The 13,675-nt window shown below is 40.6% G+C and overlaps 2 protein-coding genes across 6 annotated transcripts in view; one reads left to right on the forward strand and one right to left on the reverse strand.

Annotated features, from left to right (window-relative positions):
* Positions 1–4,569, forward strand: part of PRICKLE1 (prickle planar cell polarity protein 1) — a 64,714-nt gene extending 60,145 nt beyond the window's left edge. For all 3 annotated transcript variants that reach the window (XM_065853148.2, XM_071803025.1, XM_065853157.2), the window contains exons 7-8: positions 86–949; positions 2,327–4,569. In XM_065853148.2, the coding sequence (XP_065709220.1) occupies positions 86–949; positions 2,327–3,183 (1,721 nt within the window). In that variant the 3' untranslated portion in view covers positions 3,184–4,569. The remainder of the gene's footprint in view (positions 1–85; positions 950–2,326) is intronic.
* Positions 4,570–10,567: 5,998 nt separating this feature from the next.
* The window catches only part of PPHLN1 (periphilin 1), a 64,845-nt gene continuing 61,737 nt past the window's right edge, over positions 10,568–13,675 (reverse strand). For all 3 annotated transcript variants that reach the window (XM_071803049.1, XM_071803041.1, XM_071803033.1), the window contains exon 10: positions 10,568–11,161. In XM_071803049.1, the coding sequence (XP_071659150.1) occupies positions 10,952–11,161 (210 nt within the window). In that variant the 3' untranslated portion in view covers positions 10,568–10,951. The remainder of the gene's footprint in view (positions 11,162–13,675) is intronic.

The following is a 13,675-nucleotide window of genomic DNA, read 5'->3' on the forward strand; positions in this document are numbered from 1 at the left end:
TGAAATAACTTCTCATTCCCAAAGTGTGGATTGTGCAAATTATTTTTTGGACAAACCCAAAGCATTGCTTTTTCTCCCATTCTAGGTGTTGACCATGCTCAGATGACCTATGACGGGCAGCACTGGCACGCCACAGAGACTTGCTTTTCGTGTGCTCAGTGCAAGACATCTCTGCTTGGCTGCCCCTTCCTCCCAAAGCAGGGGCAGATCTACTGTTCCAAAACCTGCAGCTTGGGAGAGGATGTTCACGCCTCCGACTCTTCTGACTCTGCATTCCAGTCTGCTCGATCCAGAGATTCCAGGAGGAGCGTTCGCATGGGAAAAAGCAGCCGGTCAGCCGACCAGTGCCGCCAGTCTCTCCTCCTGTCACCAGCCCTCAATTACAAATTTCCCGGCCTTTCAGGCAATGCCGATGATACTCTTTCTCGTAAGCTGGAGGACTTAAGCCTTTCAAGGGAAGAGGCAAGCTTTGTTAATGAAGACTTCTGGAAGGGAAGAGTAGAGCAAGAAATGCCTGAAGACCCTGAAGAATGGGCTGAACATGAAGACTACATGACTCAACTTCTTCTGAAGTTTGGTGATAAAAGCCTCTTCCAGCAGCCCACTGAAGTAGACCTTAGGTCAAGTGAACACTGGATTTCTGACAGCATGGTCAAGAGCAAGTTGGACTTGAAAAAAAATAACCCAAGCCTAGCAAGTAAGAAGTATCAGTCAGACATGTACTGGGCCCAGTCACAAGATGGCTTGGGTGACTCTGCATACGGCAGTCACCCAGGCCCTGCCAGCAGCAGGAAAATCCAGGAGCTAGACATGGAACATGGGGCTTCGGGATACAAACATGACCAAACACCATGGTATGGAGGTTCACTCGAATGTTTGTCTGACCTAAAACAGCAAGAACAAAGTGTTCGAGACTCAATGGATTCTTTGGCTTTGTCTAACATAACAGGTAATGGGGGGAACGATGGATGGTTTTGGCAGAGAGGTCAACCAAAGCATGCTTGTTGGAATATTTTGAACTAAGACTTTTCACATGTGATTTCTAAAAAGCTGTAGTAGCAAGAGATGCATGTAAACTAGGCAATAGCTTTTATCAAGCACATATTCTTCCGTAAGATACATTTCTGCTACTAAAATTCTATTTATTCTCCTTTCCTTTTGAATTCTCTTTGCTTACAACAAAAAAATCCATAATGGTAAACAGAGGAAAAATGGTCTTGAACTGTGCATGTTATATAGAAACCACAGCTTTAAGCAAATGTAGATATCTTTTTTTCTCTACTTTTAAGTACCAGAAGTTGCATTATAGACTAGGATTAAAGATAATTTGCAAAGCAGTTGAGGTAGTTTCCTGATTTGCTTGTAAAAATATGTAGAAAATCTGAAAGGATGGTACACTTCTTAGCAGTTGGAAATAAGGTTTATGAGATTATATCTTTCTCCATTGACTAAAGATAATGTGATAATCCACTTTTATGAACATCCTTGTCAAACATGATTGAAATTAGCCAAAGGGATAAAAGTCAGATAGACATGCAAGTGTTAACCTTCCTTTCCTATTTCCCTACGAAAAACCCCAACCGTGAGAGTTAGATATGAGACACCCATTATAAAAATTGTCCTGTCCTCTTCTCCATTCCTTTCCTTCTGTAGCCTGAATTCTTGTGGCTGCTCAGGTAGGCCGGGCCCAGCCAAATGCTGCGCTGCCCATGCAGTGAGGAGGGAGCTGCTGAGGGGAGCTTGGTTCAGGGGCACGGGAGAAGGAGGAACTAGAGGTATCACACTGGGAATGTCACTGGGCAGATGACATTGTTGTTGTGGGAATGAAGGGTCGTTGGACGCAAACCCGGAGTAAAGCAGGCCAGCTTACTGCTGATGAGCTTTGGAGGGTAAGGGTCCTTCTTTGTGAGGTAGTAAGCCTGGCTTTCCTGTAGCTGGAATATTGAATTTAGTGATACCAGAAACATGAGCTATTTTAGCCTTAAAAATAGCAAGGACAGACTGTAGAATAATTTTAAGTAATGATTTTTTTTCTGAGAGGCTTAGCTGTACGCACGTTAGAGCTATTTAAAAATTTTAAACTCATTAAACTTCTTCCGCTCTTGATGTCCTAATGTTAGCTAATTCTTTGGTAACCAGAGCTAGCACTTAAATATTTTAAGTCAAAACAAAGGTTATTCTTCTATGAAGCCAATCCTTTTGGTAAGAGTTCCAAAACCAACTAATATGGTCTGCTTTACTGAAATATTTAACATTTTGTTATAATACTTGTCTCTTTGATAGTCCTCTCATTTTTCTTTTCCTCCTTTTTCCGCCTCCACCACAGGGGCTTCAATGGATGGAGAAGGCAAGCCACGGCCATCTCTCTATTCTTTGCAAACTTTCCAAGAACTGGAGGTAGAGGACTGTGAGAAGATGAGCAACATGGGCACCCTGAATTCTTCAATGCTCCACCGGAGCACGGAGTCCTTGAAGAGTCTGAGCTCAGAGCTGTGCCAGGAAAAGGTCTTGCCGGAGGAAAAGCCAGTGCATATGCCTGTACTGAGAAGATCTAAATCCCAGTCCAGACCACAGCAAGTGAAGTTTTCAGATGACGTTATTGATAATGGAAGTTATGAGAATGTTGAAATACGTCAGCCTCCAATGAGTGAAAGGACTCGTAGGCGTGTTTACCATTTTGAAGAGCGTGGAAATCGACCTTCTCATCATCGTAGAAGAAGCAGGAAGTCTCGTTCAGATAATGCACTTAACTTGGCTGCAGAAAGAAGATGCTCTCCAAGAGAGAGATTTCGTTATTACTCCCCTCAGGATCATGAAAAATTTATTCAAAATAGAAGCTCACGGGAGATTCGGGCATATATTCAAAACGCGGAGCTGTATGGACAATATGCCCACACTAGGTCTGATTATGCACTGCGGAATCAGGTGGTTGATAAATTTTTTGGATTGTATGGTGAGGAAGATGACTCCTGGTGTTCAACTTCATCTTCATCATCTGATTCTGAAGAGGAAGGATATTTTCTAGGACAACCAATTCCACAGCCACGGTCACTGAGATATCCATACTATACAGATGACCTTTCTAGTCCATCTACTGCATTATCTAGTTCTCAGTTTGGACAAAGGACAACCAAATCAAAGAAGAAGAGGGGACACAAAGGAAAAAATTGCATCATTTCTTAATTTGTTTTAACAGTTGGGAAGACCAGTCAACTCTGTAGCTACAGCCTGAATCACATCTTTTTATATTGATAATTATACTTAAGCAAGTTGCTAACGTTCTTAACGCTTTGCCAGTGTAAATGATAACCCTGCCAAAGTTTACATTGTACAAGTAACATTCAGAAATGTCACCATGCCAACTGATGATTTGCTCGGATATTGCTAGGTTTACATATTATGTATCCGCTGTCAAAATGCTGGTGTTGCGGTTCTTGATACAGACTTTTTGTAGACATTTTATTTCATGTGCGCTATTCACCTGTGTTGAATTATCTGAGAGGGGGATTCAACAAAGATCCATTAATAAAATCGTCAGTCCTGTGCTGTAGCTATATCCACACAGGGTGATCTTTGACTTTCTCCTCATACTGCCAAGAAAGAGAAGGCTCTATACTGTGCCATTTCTTCATTGATAAAGCTCACTCTTCTTCCTTCAAATTGCCCTACAAAAACTGGATTTTTTTCTTTAATTTGGGAAAACGCTCCTTTTCCAAAGATTCCACTCTTAAGCAGGCAAAAATCAGAACTTAAATGCTTGAGGCCTTGATAAATCCTAAAGCAGGGGTAAATGGTTTATACATTTAACTTCCGTGGTTTTCCCTCCACAATTTTTTTAAGAACTCCATCCCTTTTGTGCCTGTTTAAAGGAAGATATTAATTCAGATGCCAGAACTGGACTTAGCTGCCAATGAGCAGTGATGTTTTTTATGCCATGCCCCCCACACCCCAGCAGCAAAAGGTACAACAACTGCTGCAGTCCTTTGCTCAGGCATGTAACCCCATTTAAGTTAATGAATCTACTTACGTAACAAATACTTTCATAAGGGCTTAAAGGATTAGGCTCCAGAATTGTGTCTTTTCAAATGCATTATCCAGGTTTTAAAATATATTAGCTGCAATTCTAAATCAAAAAACATTGATATTTATAATGTAGTATTTCATAGGCTTAAATGTATTCATAATTTAACAGTGCAAATACTAATGTACATATTGTACAGTTAAAATTTTAAAAGCTGAATATTTTTATATCCCTGAATTTGGAGAAGTTTGTTACAATATCAAACTAGATTTGTTAGGGGTTTAACAGCAGCATTATGGATGAAATATTGCTTGTATTTTAGTCAGGGGTTTTAAGTTGAAAATATTGAAAAAATGTTTAGTGCAAAACAGCTTAATTTTGTCTACTAGGTATTAAAAGCTCTGTATGCATGGTGGGGCTATGTAAATACTCTCTAAACTATGGCCCTCTTAATCTTGCGAGTGTTATTTATGGGTCAAGCAAAATGTAAACTATATAAATGTAAAAACCACACAAGCCTGGAATATATCAGTACAACAAATATGCAACTCCTGTGGATGTGGATTTTTTTATTGCTGTTCCCCTCCTTTCCCAAAAATAGTTTCTGAAGTTCACCTACATAAAGGAAGAGACATGCTGGGTGTTTCTAGAAGGCAAGGTGACAAAAATCTACAAAGTAGTAGGTAATCTCAGAAGCTGCCTTAAACACATACATGGCACAGAAGCTATTTTAGTAATAAACTTATTCCAATGTTCTAGATAAAGGGTAGAAATTTGTTACTTGAATTAACAATGGCACCCACCAATTAAAATAGTAAGTGCTAAAGCCATTGGCTTTCTGACCACCTCAAGATAATTAGTGAAATAAAAGGTGCTTCTTACCAGAAAAGCCTGGCAAATTGAACTAAGCTTGCCCTTCTTGACGATACAGAAGTTTTGGGATAAAAGCAGCTATAAGAAGGGGATGGAACAGACACATGCATATTGGCTTGCACCGAAGAAAATGAAGCTATTGCTAAGGCTAAATCAAACTAGCAGTTACTTGCTTGTGTTTTTCAGGGTAAAATAAGCAAAAGATCCTTTACTCCCAGAGGTGGTATGCACCATATAAGTCACTTTTCTAGTACAAACAAGTCTTGTGTACATGAAAGCTGATCAAAGTAATACCGTGCTACATCGCATGGGCCAACAGGCGGCTGGTGGGACGCTTCCAGCTGGCGGGCTGCCTGGTGGCTGAGGCAGCCTTTGCTTTCCCAGCGGCCAAACGCCTGTTGCGCTTCAGCACAGCACAGCCACCAGGCTGCCAGGACCTCCAGGATGGGAGGAGAGATGCTGAATCGTTGATGTGTTCCCCAGGACACTCAAACAATGGTTGGGACCTTCCGTTCTTACCTGCGTTTCCAAATATGGGGAACTAGGATCCAGAGAAATGCTCTGTCTGCTTGCTACTGCTGTGTCCTTCTTGGAGCAAGAAGTGTCTCCACCAGCAATTCTTCAGGTTTTACACCATCTTCTGAGATGCAGCATAGGTACTCTCCCAAAGTGCAATGTCTTACGGAGTATTAGATGATAAAAGTTCTCTGTAGACTGTTAGTGGCTTCTCAATACTTTTAAAAACACTATTCAACACAGATCTCTTAAAGTGTGTCATTTACAAACTATCTGCAGAGTTAACTTTCACATAACCTCTCTCTAAACCTCAAAATAAACGAGTTGAAAGATGTATTTCTTTCCCCATGCACTTGAACAAAACCCAAGCATAACTCAGGGCTAGAGGTGCCGTTGCTGGGGCGCTGTGAACTCTGCTGCTGCAAGCGCTCCAGGTAATTCTAAATGAATGATGTAAATAATAACACTTCCCCCCTCCCACCGTCAATTTTTATACCGATATTTTTCAGCTGGAAGCTTTGGCAGAGGATAGAGACCTTTCCTTGTCCTCAGGTTTACTCAGGAAAAATTTAGAGGCACAATGCTTGTGCAAGGGGGTAACAGACCTCCCTCCCATCCATAGTGCTGCTTTCCCTCTGAGCTCTGCCCTGCTTTTCCTCCAGACCAGACTCAGACAAGGAAGGCACAGTTTGCACAACATGGTGTTGCCTTCAGAAACTGTGCTCCAGTGGTGCTGGGCGGCTTGTTCAGAGCTAGTTGAGGTACCTCTGCTCTGGGGGACGCACATCACCCTTACTTGTGCTGGGTTGCAGGACCACATGTCATTAAGAGCATTAGAAAATGTTTAGAAAGTTTTGTTTTGCTGAGGAATGGACTGGGAAGAGACATTCGTGTGAGGGAAGAATAACAAATACTTGTAACCACACAATAAAAGAGGGACTAACTCCTATTTTCATCCACTTTAAAAATGAAAATCTAAGTTTAAAGTATACAATTTTGTTTACTTTTTTCAGCTTGACATAAAGGATTCCTTCTTCATTATTTTTGACCACTTCTTATGAGAAGTATTTCTAATTGGTTCTTACACCTTAAATATAAAGAGAGTGGTATGGGATACAGTATCTGCTAACAGCACAAGACTCAGATACAGTTACCAAAGTTGTAAATCCTGGTTTGTGTTATTAGCAGTACTTTTGTATTCTAAGTGGAGCTTATACCCTGGTAGGCACCTAGTATCACACAGCTGCTCACTCACTGCCCCCACCACCCCCTGCTGGGATGGGGGGAGAATTGAAAGGGTAAAAGTTAGAAAATTAGTGGTTAAAATAAGGACAATTTAATAGGTTAACAAATGAGCAAAAAAGCCAAATGATACTAAAAACCCCAGTTGCTCACCAGCAGCCAATCAGTACCCAGCCAGCCCCCGAGCAGCAGCAGCCCCAGCAAACTTTTGCCCACCCCAGCCCAAATTTTATTGCTGAGCCTGATGTCACATGGTGTGGAATATTCCTTTGGCCTATTGGGGTCAGCTGTCCCAGCTGTGTCCCCTCCCAACTTCTTGTGCACCTCCAGCCCACTCACTGGTGGGGTGGTGTGAGGACCAGAAAAGACCTTGACACTGTAAGTGCAGTAACTAAAACATCCCTGTGTTATCAACACCATTTCCAGCACAAATCCAAACTACAGCCCCATACCAGCTACTACAACCAAAATTAACTGTACAACCTTCACCATAGTGAGAAATATTAGGACTGTACATTATACTTATCCTCATCAAAAGAAGAAACCTTGCACAGAAAACAGGGTCACAAGGAACTGGACCTTCTCCAATATGTGGCATTAGCTCCTTTCATGTCCATTGCAGTTTTATCACTGATTTTCACCCTAACTGGTTACGCTGCCACTCCAAGCTGCCAGTGAAGCTACAGATCTGTTCAGAACTGCTCCAGCCTTGGCAGGTAGCACTGAATTTCCAGCCTCCTTTCCTTCTTTTTCCTCTTCCCTTTATATTCTTTCAAGAGTATCTGCACATTAAGGAGTGCTAGGAGTAAAGGTTTCTTTTCAGGAGTTCTTAAGGGGACAAAGAAAATAAACTCCTCCAGCACAGCATCTGGTTCCTCCCACCAATGCTCTTCCTACCACCTTCCAGGAGCCCCATCAAGACTGTCCATGAGAGCAAGGACAACTTTTCACATTGATATAAAATAAAACCAAAGTATATGTTTGTTTCTGCAAGAAGGAAGACTAAAAGCCATATTTCTTGCTTAAATTAAGGGATTGGCATAATATTTTACTTACATCAACAGAAATCATACATCAGAAAAGGTTAAATGTGAACACTCAACATAATGACCAGCATTAAATGTAAACCAGTTACTTATCACTCATGAATGTGAATTAAAACTTCAACAGAACTGGCAGTTATAAAAATTTCAAATGACTCCTTAGCTCATCAGTAAAATTTAATCAATTAAAAAAAAATAAGATTACATCAGGTTTACGGACAGTCATCAGTGAGGATCTCCAGGGCTCAATTTTAGGGCCACTGCTCTTTAATGTTTTTAAAAATGACATAGACACAGGACATCAAATGTACATTAAGTAAGTCTGCTGATGATACTGAACTAGAGGAGCTGTGGACTCCCTCAAGGGCAGAAGGGCCTTGCAGAGATCTGGGAAGACTGGAGAGCTGTGCAATCACCAAATGTATGAAATTTAACAAGAGCACATGCCAGATTCTCCACCTGGGCTGAGATAATCCTGGATATATGTACAAATACCCATGGAAAGATATCTGGGGGTTCTGGTTGATGGCAAGTTGAACACGAGCCACCAGTGTGCCCTGGCAGCCAAGAGGGCAACAGTGTCCTGGGTGCATCAAGCACAGCATTGCCAGCCCGGCAGGGGGGTGACTGTCCCGCTCTGCTCTGCACCTGGAGCATTGTGTGCAGTTCTGGGCACCTCAATATAAGGAGGACATCAAACTATCACATTGTGTCTAGAAGAGGATGACCAAGATGGTGAAAGGTCTCGAGGGAAAGACTGACAAGGAATGGCTGAGGTCACTTGGCTTAGAGAAGGCTATGGGGTGACCTCATCACAGTCTGCAGCTTCGTCAAGACGGGCAGCAGAGGGGAGTGCTGATCTCCTCCCTCTGGTGACCAGCAACAGGACACAAGGAAATGGAATGAGGCTGTGTCAGAGGAATGTCAGGTTAGACATGAGGAAAAGGTTCTTCACTGAAAGACTGGTTGGTCACTGGAACAGGCTCCCCAGGGCAGTGGTCACAGTACCAAGCCTGTCAGAGTTCAAGGATGATGCTCTTAGCCATATGGTTTAGTTTTAGGTAGTGCTGCAAGCAGCAGGGATTTGGATGCCATGATCCTTATGGGTCCTTTCCAACTCAGGACATTCTATGATGCTGTGACTATAAGCTTAGGTCTTACTTTACAGAAAAACACTTGAAAAATCAGATACTTATACCATATTAAATTTAATCAGGCTTCTAACAAAGGAAATTCCTAACAAACTGTACAGTAATAATGGACATTTTTAATAAAAAATATATTAAACATTATTTCAGTATTTTTTTCGGTAGCATTGCTAACCCAAAGCAGAAACTCTGATGCAACAAATGCTCTCGGTCCTGTAAGCAAGTGGTGAAGCGCTGTAGTTACGCTTCTGCCCTGTGGTTTCATGACTGATCTCGGTGAACCAGGCTGTTGCCAGAAGAGGTGGGTCAGGTCTAGCTACTGTGCCACAACACAGCAGGTTGCCTCTCTTCCTCTCTCTCCCTCCCCAAATTAGCATCCTCTAGGATCCATGAGCTGATTCCCACCCACTGTGCAGCCCACACAATCTGGCTGCCAACAAGGTAAGTTGCAGGTCATCTCCTTTGAGTAAGGTGAAGTCTTAGAAATCAACAAAAGCCAACTGCAAAACCACACCCTACTGACATTAAAACTAATCAGGCATCTCAGGAATCCAATGTAATACATATTTAATGTACCATATCAAGATTTGCATGTGTAAGATGCTGTGATATATACAGTATCTTGTACACGCAAAATCACTGCTATTTCATTTACTTTTCTGCACACCGATCTGACAAAATCTGAGAAGTTACCTTGGTAAGGGGCTGAAGTTACTGATTTTCTCATTTAAAAATACTGTGGGGACTTTGGAAATGGTGAGCTTTAGTTATTAGTCCTTGTACAGAGTTTCACGTTTCTAAATACAAATATATACAAAACAATTGAGCTTATACTTAACTCTTTGTGATTATGACTCAAAACATCCCTTTCCTAAAACATTAATAAAAACATTAATAAAACCTGATTAAATGTAAAGCTGTACACAATCCAACAGTCTGGATACCACCAAGGAGTCCTAAGTATTTTTCAACTCTGAAAAGTAATCATGTAGCACTGGCAGCTTCTTGACTCTCCTCAACCTCTGCTCCCCAACTACAAGTCGCTCTCTCTGGTCCAAAGTGGTTACAGGCATTACCCAGAATCACCCAAGTTTGAAATGATTATGAATTTGGGGCCTTAGGGTTCAACTTCACATTACACCTAATCCAAAGCAACCTACGGTTACTAAGGAGACAGTCCTGCTCGCTTTCCTTGTTCCACCTTCCCACCCCAAATTCCTGTTCCTTCTTGATGTCAGAAATAAAGATTACACACAGTCTCCTAATTGTTAAAAGTGATGAATGAAAAGTGGTGAGAAGGCATAAGGAGGGAGAGGGAGAGAGTAGGCAAGACACCTTTCCCTTCTCAGTGGCTGCCTGCAGTTGCACTCTGTAAGGTATAGTAAAAAACCGTAAAAAAGGAAATGTTTACTTGCACATATTAACAAAAAGTTGAGTTAATCCTACATAATACTGCTTAATGACTTGTGATATGGAAAACATCAAAATTTAAAAGGCATTTGCAGAACTTGCTATTGGAGTAAAAATACAGCACTTCTTGTATCAAATAGTTAAGAGCCGTTCAGGCGGTCAGGGACTAGAGGTAGCCCCTAGGGTAATTTTACAGAATGAATCTGAAGTCTAAAATTAATCTATAATAAATAATTTAAATCATAGTTGCAAACAATTTTGCAAGTCTTCCCTTCCTACAGCATATATGAAAACAAGACATATTTCCGCATAAGTTGAGGAATGAAGAACTGCTGCTTGTTATTTTAATAAAAAATACAGTGTTTGAAGTTACACTTATAAACATCAAAACATAAGTGTACATACCTCAGACTGAACATTTTTTCCTAGGTAACTGTGTAAAGGTTTAAAAAATAGTTAGTCACTTTACAGCATTTTTGAAAAGAATGTCCTTTTGAAGGAATATATGTCAAGAAGTACAGGTATGAAGTATACAACTGCAGAGACCACCGCGAACAAGATGTAGCCATCTGAGCTGCTACAAAGGAGCGCAGGCCTTGGGTTCCAATCTCCAACAAGATCTCCTCTTTCCCCACCAAAAGCAGGTTTATGCATTATGGCATACTCAATGTAGAGGAGCTAAAAGTAATTTTTTGTCCTTAGTATGGGCCCTCTTTGAACGATTCTGATAGATCTTGATTGGCAGCATCATACTGAGCAATGAAATGTTTGAGTTCTTCAATGCATCGCTCACCTATTTCATGTAAATTCTGCCTCAGGGCAAACTGGATGGACTTCTCTAACGATGGATCTTTGTCAATTAGCATCTTCACTACCATGCCAAAGGTTTCACAGTCTTGTCTGTAGACCTAGAAACAACACATTTTAGAAAATTATTAAACACACAACTCTTTACATTAGCCCACCAACAGCCCTTGGTGAGTTTGGCACTACTGCAGATCCAAACCAAACAAGGAATATCGGAGTTAACGTGAGGTTCAACCATAAGATGCATTTGCCTCTTCCTCTCCTCCTACCTGTGCTAATACAAATGTAACTAGTTCAGAACTAGCTGGATACAAGAAATAATTATTGTTGGAAGAAATGCCTTAAAAAGAGTTACTAAGTTCCTCTTGCAGCAATATTTAATAAATAATGGCAGAGTAAAGTGCAAACGCTAAACCAGATTTTCATTGCAAATATACGTACAATTAATTTAACTGCGGCATGTCTAAAAATCTCAGTCTTCATACAAAGCAACGCTAACTTTGTTTGTAATATTTCCTAATACTTTAAACACAAGTTGTGTTTAAATAATTTCACCAAATTATGTATGTTTGTTGGATATCTGTTTCTTGTAAGTCCTTGACAAATATGATTTTAATTAGTTTGACTGCATTGACGATTCAGACACTGAGGATACAAGAAATCCTGGCAGTAGTTTACATGAACCCGTCTGATCTTGTACTGCAGGGAATGAAGGCTTTGCAAGTCAGTTATGTACCACAGCTGGGGAGAAATAACTTCTGTTATCAGTGCAACTGTTTTTCAAACAAACATCTGAGTACATTCTTAGGTGCTTTTCAAAGTGAGTCAGTGGCCTTTCACGTTTTTTTTTTTTCCCGATTCCAGCTACAGTTATTAATCTAAACACCCATCAGAAAAGGAACTTGTCAAAATCTTCCAACTGCCAGATGCAGTTTGTTTTCACACCTCTTTGGCCAATTTCCGTTGAGAAAATACACTGTCTTTTTGAATAAAGATAAGTCAGCTTTGTATCTTTGTAGATTTTTAGAAGAGAAAAAAAAAAGCTCAAATGCTGATATTGCTCAAAGTATGATTACCATTTAGTATTGTGTGCTTGTATTAGAAGTTGTTTCTTACAGACATGTGTGACCCTTTCCTCCCACATTTATTTACATTGTGGACACAAGAGACACAACTGTATATATGCAATTCCCCATTAGTAAAAAAAAAAAAGAAAAAAACAAACACCCCCCAAATCAACCACCACCACACTGTTTTATTTGCAAGGACCAGTCCAAAGGCAGCTCAAGCATATTCAGGTCAAAAGAGCATGAAAAAACAAATAAATAAATAACATTCTGCACACAAACTATTCTCAGAAACAATGACTTAACATAATACCTCCAATAATAAGTTCTCAAATGTCTTATAGCATATTCTATAATAATAGTTTAAAATGAGATCCACTTTTCAAACACTGTCTGGCAAATAAAATAAAACCTTTTGGAAGAAATTAATTTTCAATAGAGACTAAGAAGTCAAAAAGTGCAGCACAAAACAAACTTGAACTAAGCATCTTAAGTGTGGAAACAGTGAGCACATGGCTTTTTTTTTGAGAGGAGCTTTGTTTCCTGCTTTGTATGTTTAATTCTTTGGTAGTAAAATACGAGCAGGACTATGGACTCTCAGAGTTCATGTTCCACAGCAAATGGAACTCGGTACTTGCTAAGAGAACTTCAAACAGGGCAAATATGGGTTTCTTTTTTTCTAACTCTTTCGAAGGAAAAAGCTCAGGAAGAACTGCTGTACCTGATTAGCCATATGACAGACAGATGGCATTTCGCTTTAGATAACTCATGCTTTTCACGTACTTGCAGCATGCTTGCTAGCACCTTCACAGAATTATTTCTGAAAGGTTTTTTTCCCCCAGAGCCATTACGTTTTGGGGGAAATAGTTCATCGTCCTTATTGCGTGTCTATTTGTTCTATTTTATCATCTTTGAAGGGGTCAGACCAAGGATGTGTGGATGATTTTCCCCAGGTAAATGAAGCTGGTAGCTGTCAGTGTGCAGAGGACGCCGTGCAACACCGGCACGAGAGAAACCCCAACACGAACAGGGAACACGACTCATCGCCCCGTCTTCTGCACAGGGAGGCACTCACAGCTATGACTGAAGGAAATGCTCCACTTCTAATCTGTCTTCTAATTAATGGCAAGTAGTGCTGTTATTTCCCTCACACACCACAAGAGCTAACACAGACAAAATTCTCTGACCCTTAGCATATAAATACTAGTTCAATTTAAGCACGTTTTATTCTAAATTTCACAAATGAAGACTTGGAGGAGAATCAAAAGAGTCATTGTTGCCATTGCGTCTGGAGTCAGAAGTCCCTTTGCTGTCACAACAATCTGGAAACGAAACACCTTCATACACAAGACAAATGTTTTCAATACTTTCTGACAAGACTTTAAAAGAAATAGAATTGACTTTAAACAGGGGAAGAGGGTGAAGGTGGAGCAGCAAGGCAGTTCTTACAACAGAAAACAAAGAAAACAGCTCAGCTCCTCTAACAACAATTGAGCAATTTTCCCTCACCAAGCTTTGAACCCCAGCTGCTAATTGTGATCCTCCTGG

Source organism: Patagioenas fasciata, chromosome 1 (assembly GCF_037038585.1).
Source record: "Patagioenas fasciata isolate bPatFas1 chromosome 1, bPatFas1.hap1, whole genome shotgun sequence".
NCBI lineage: Eukaryota > Metazoa > Chordata > Aves > Columbiformes > Columbidae > Patagioenas > Patagioenas fasciata.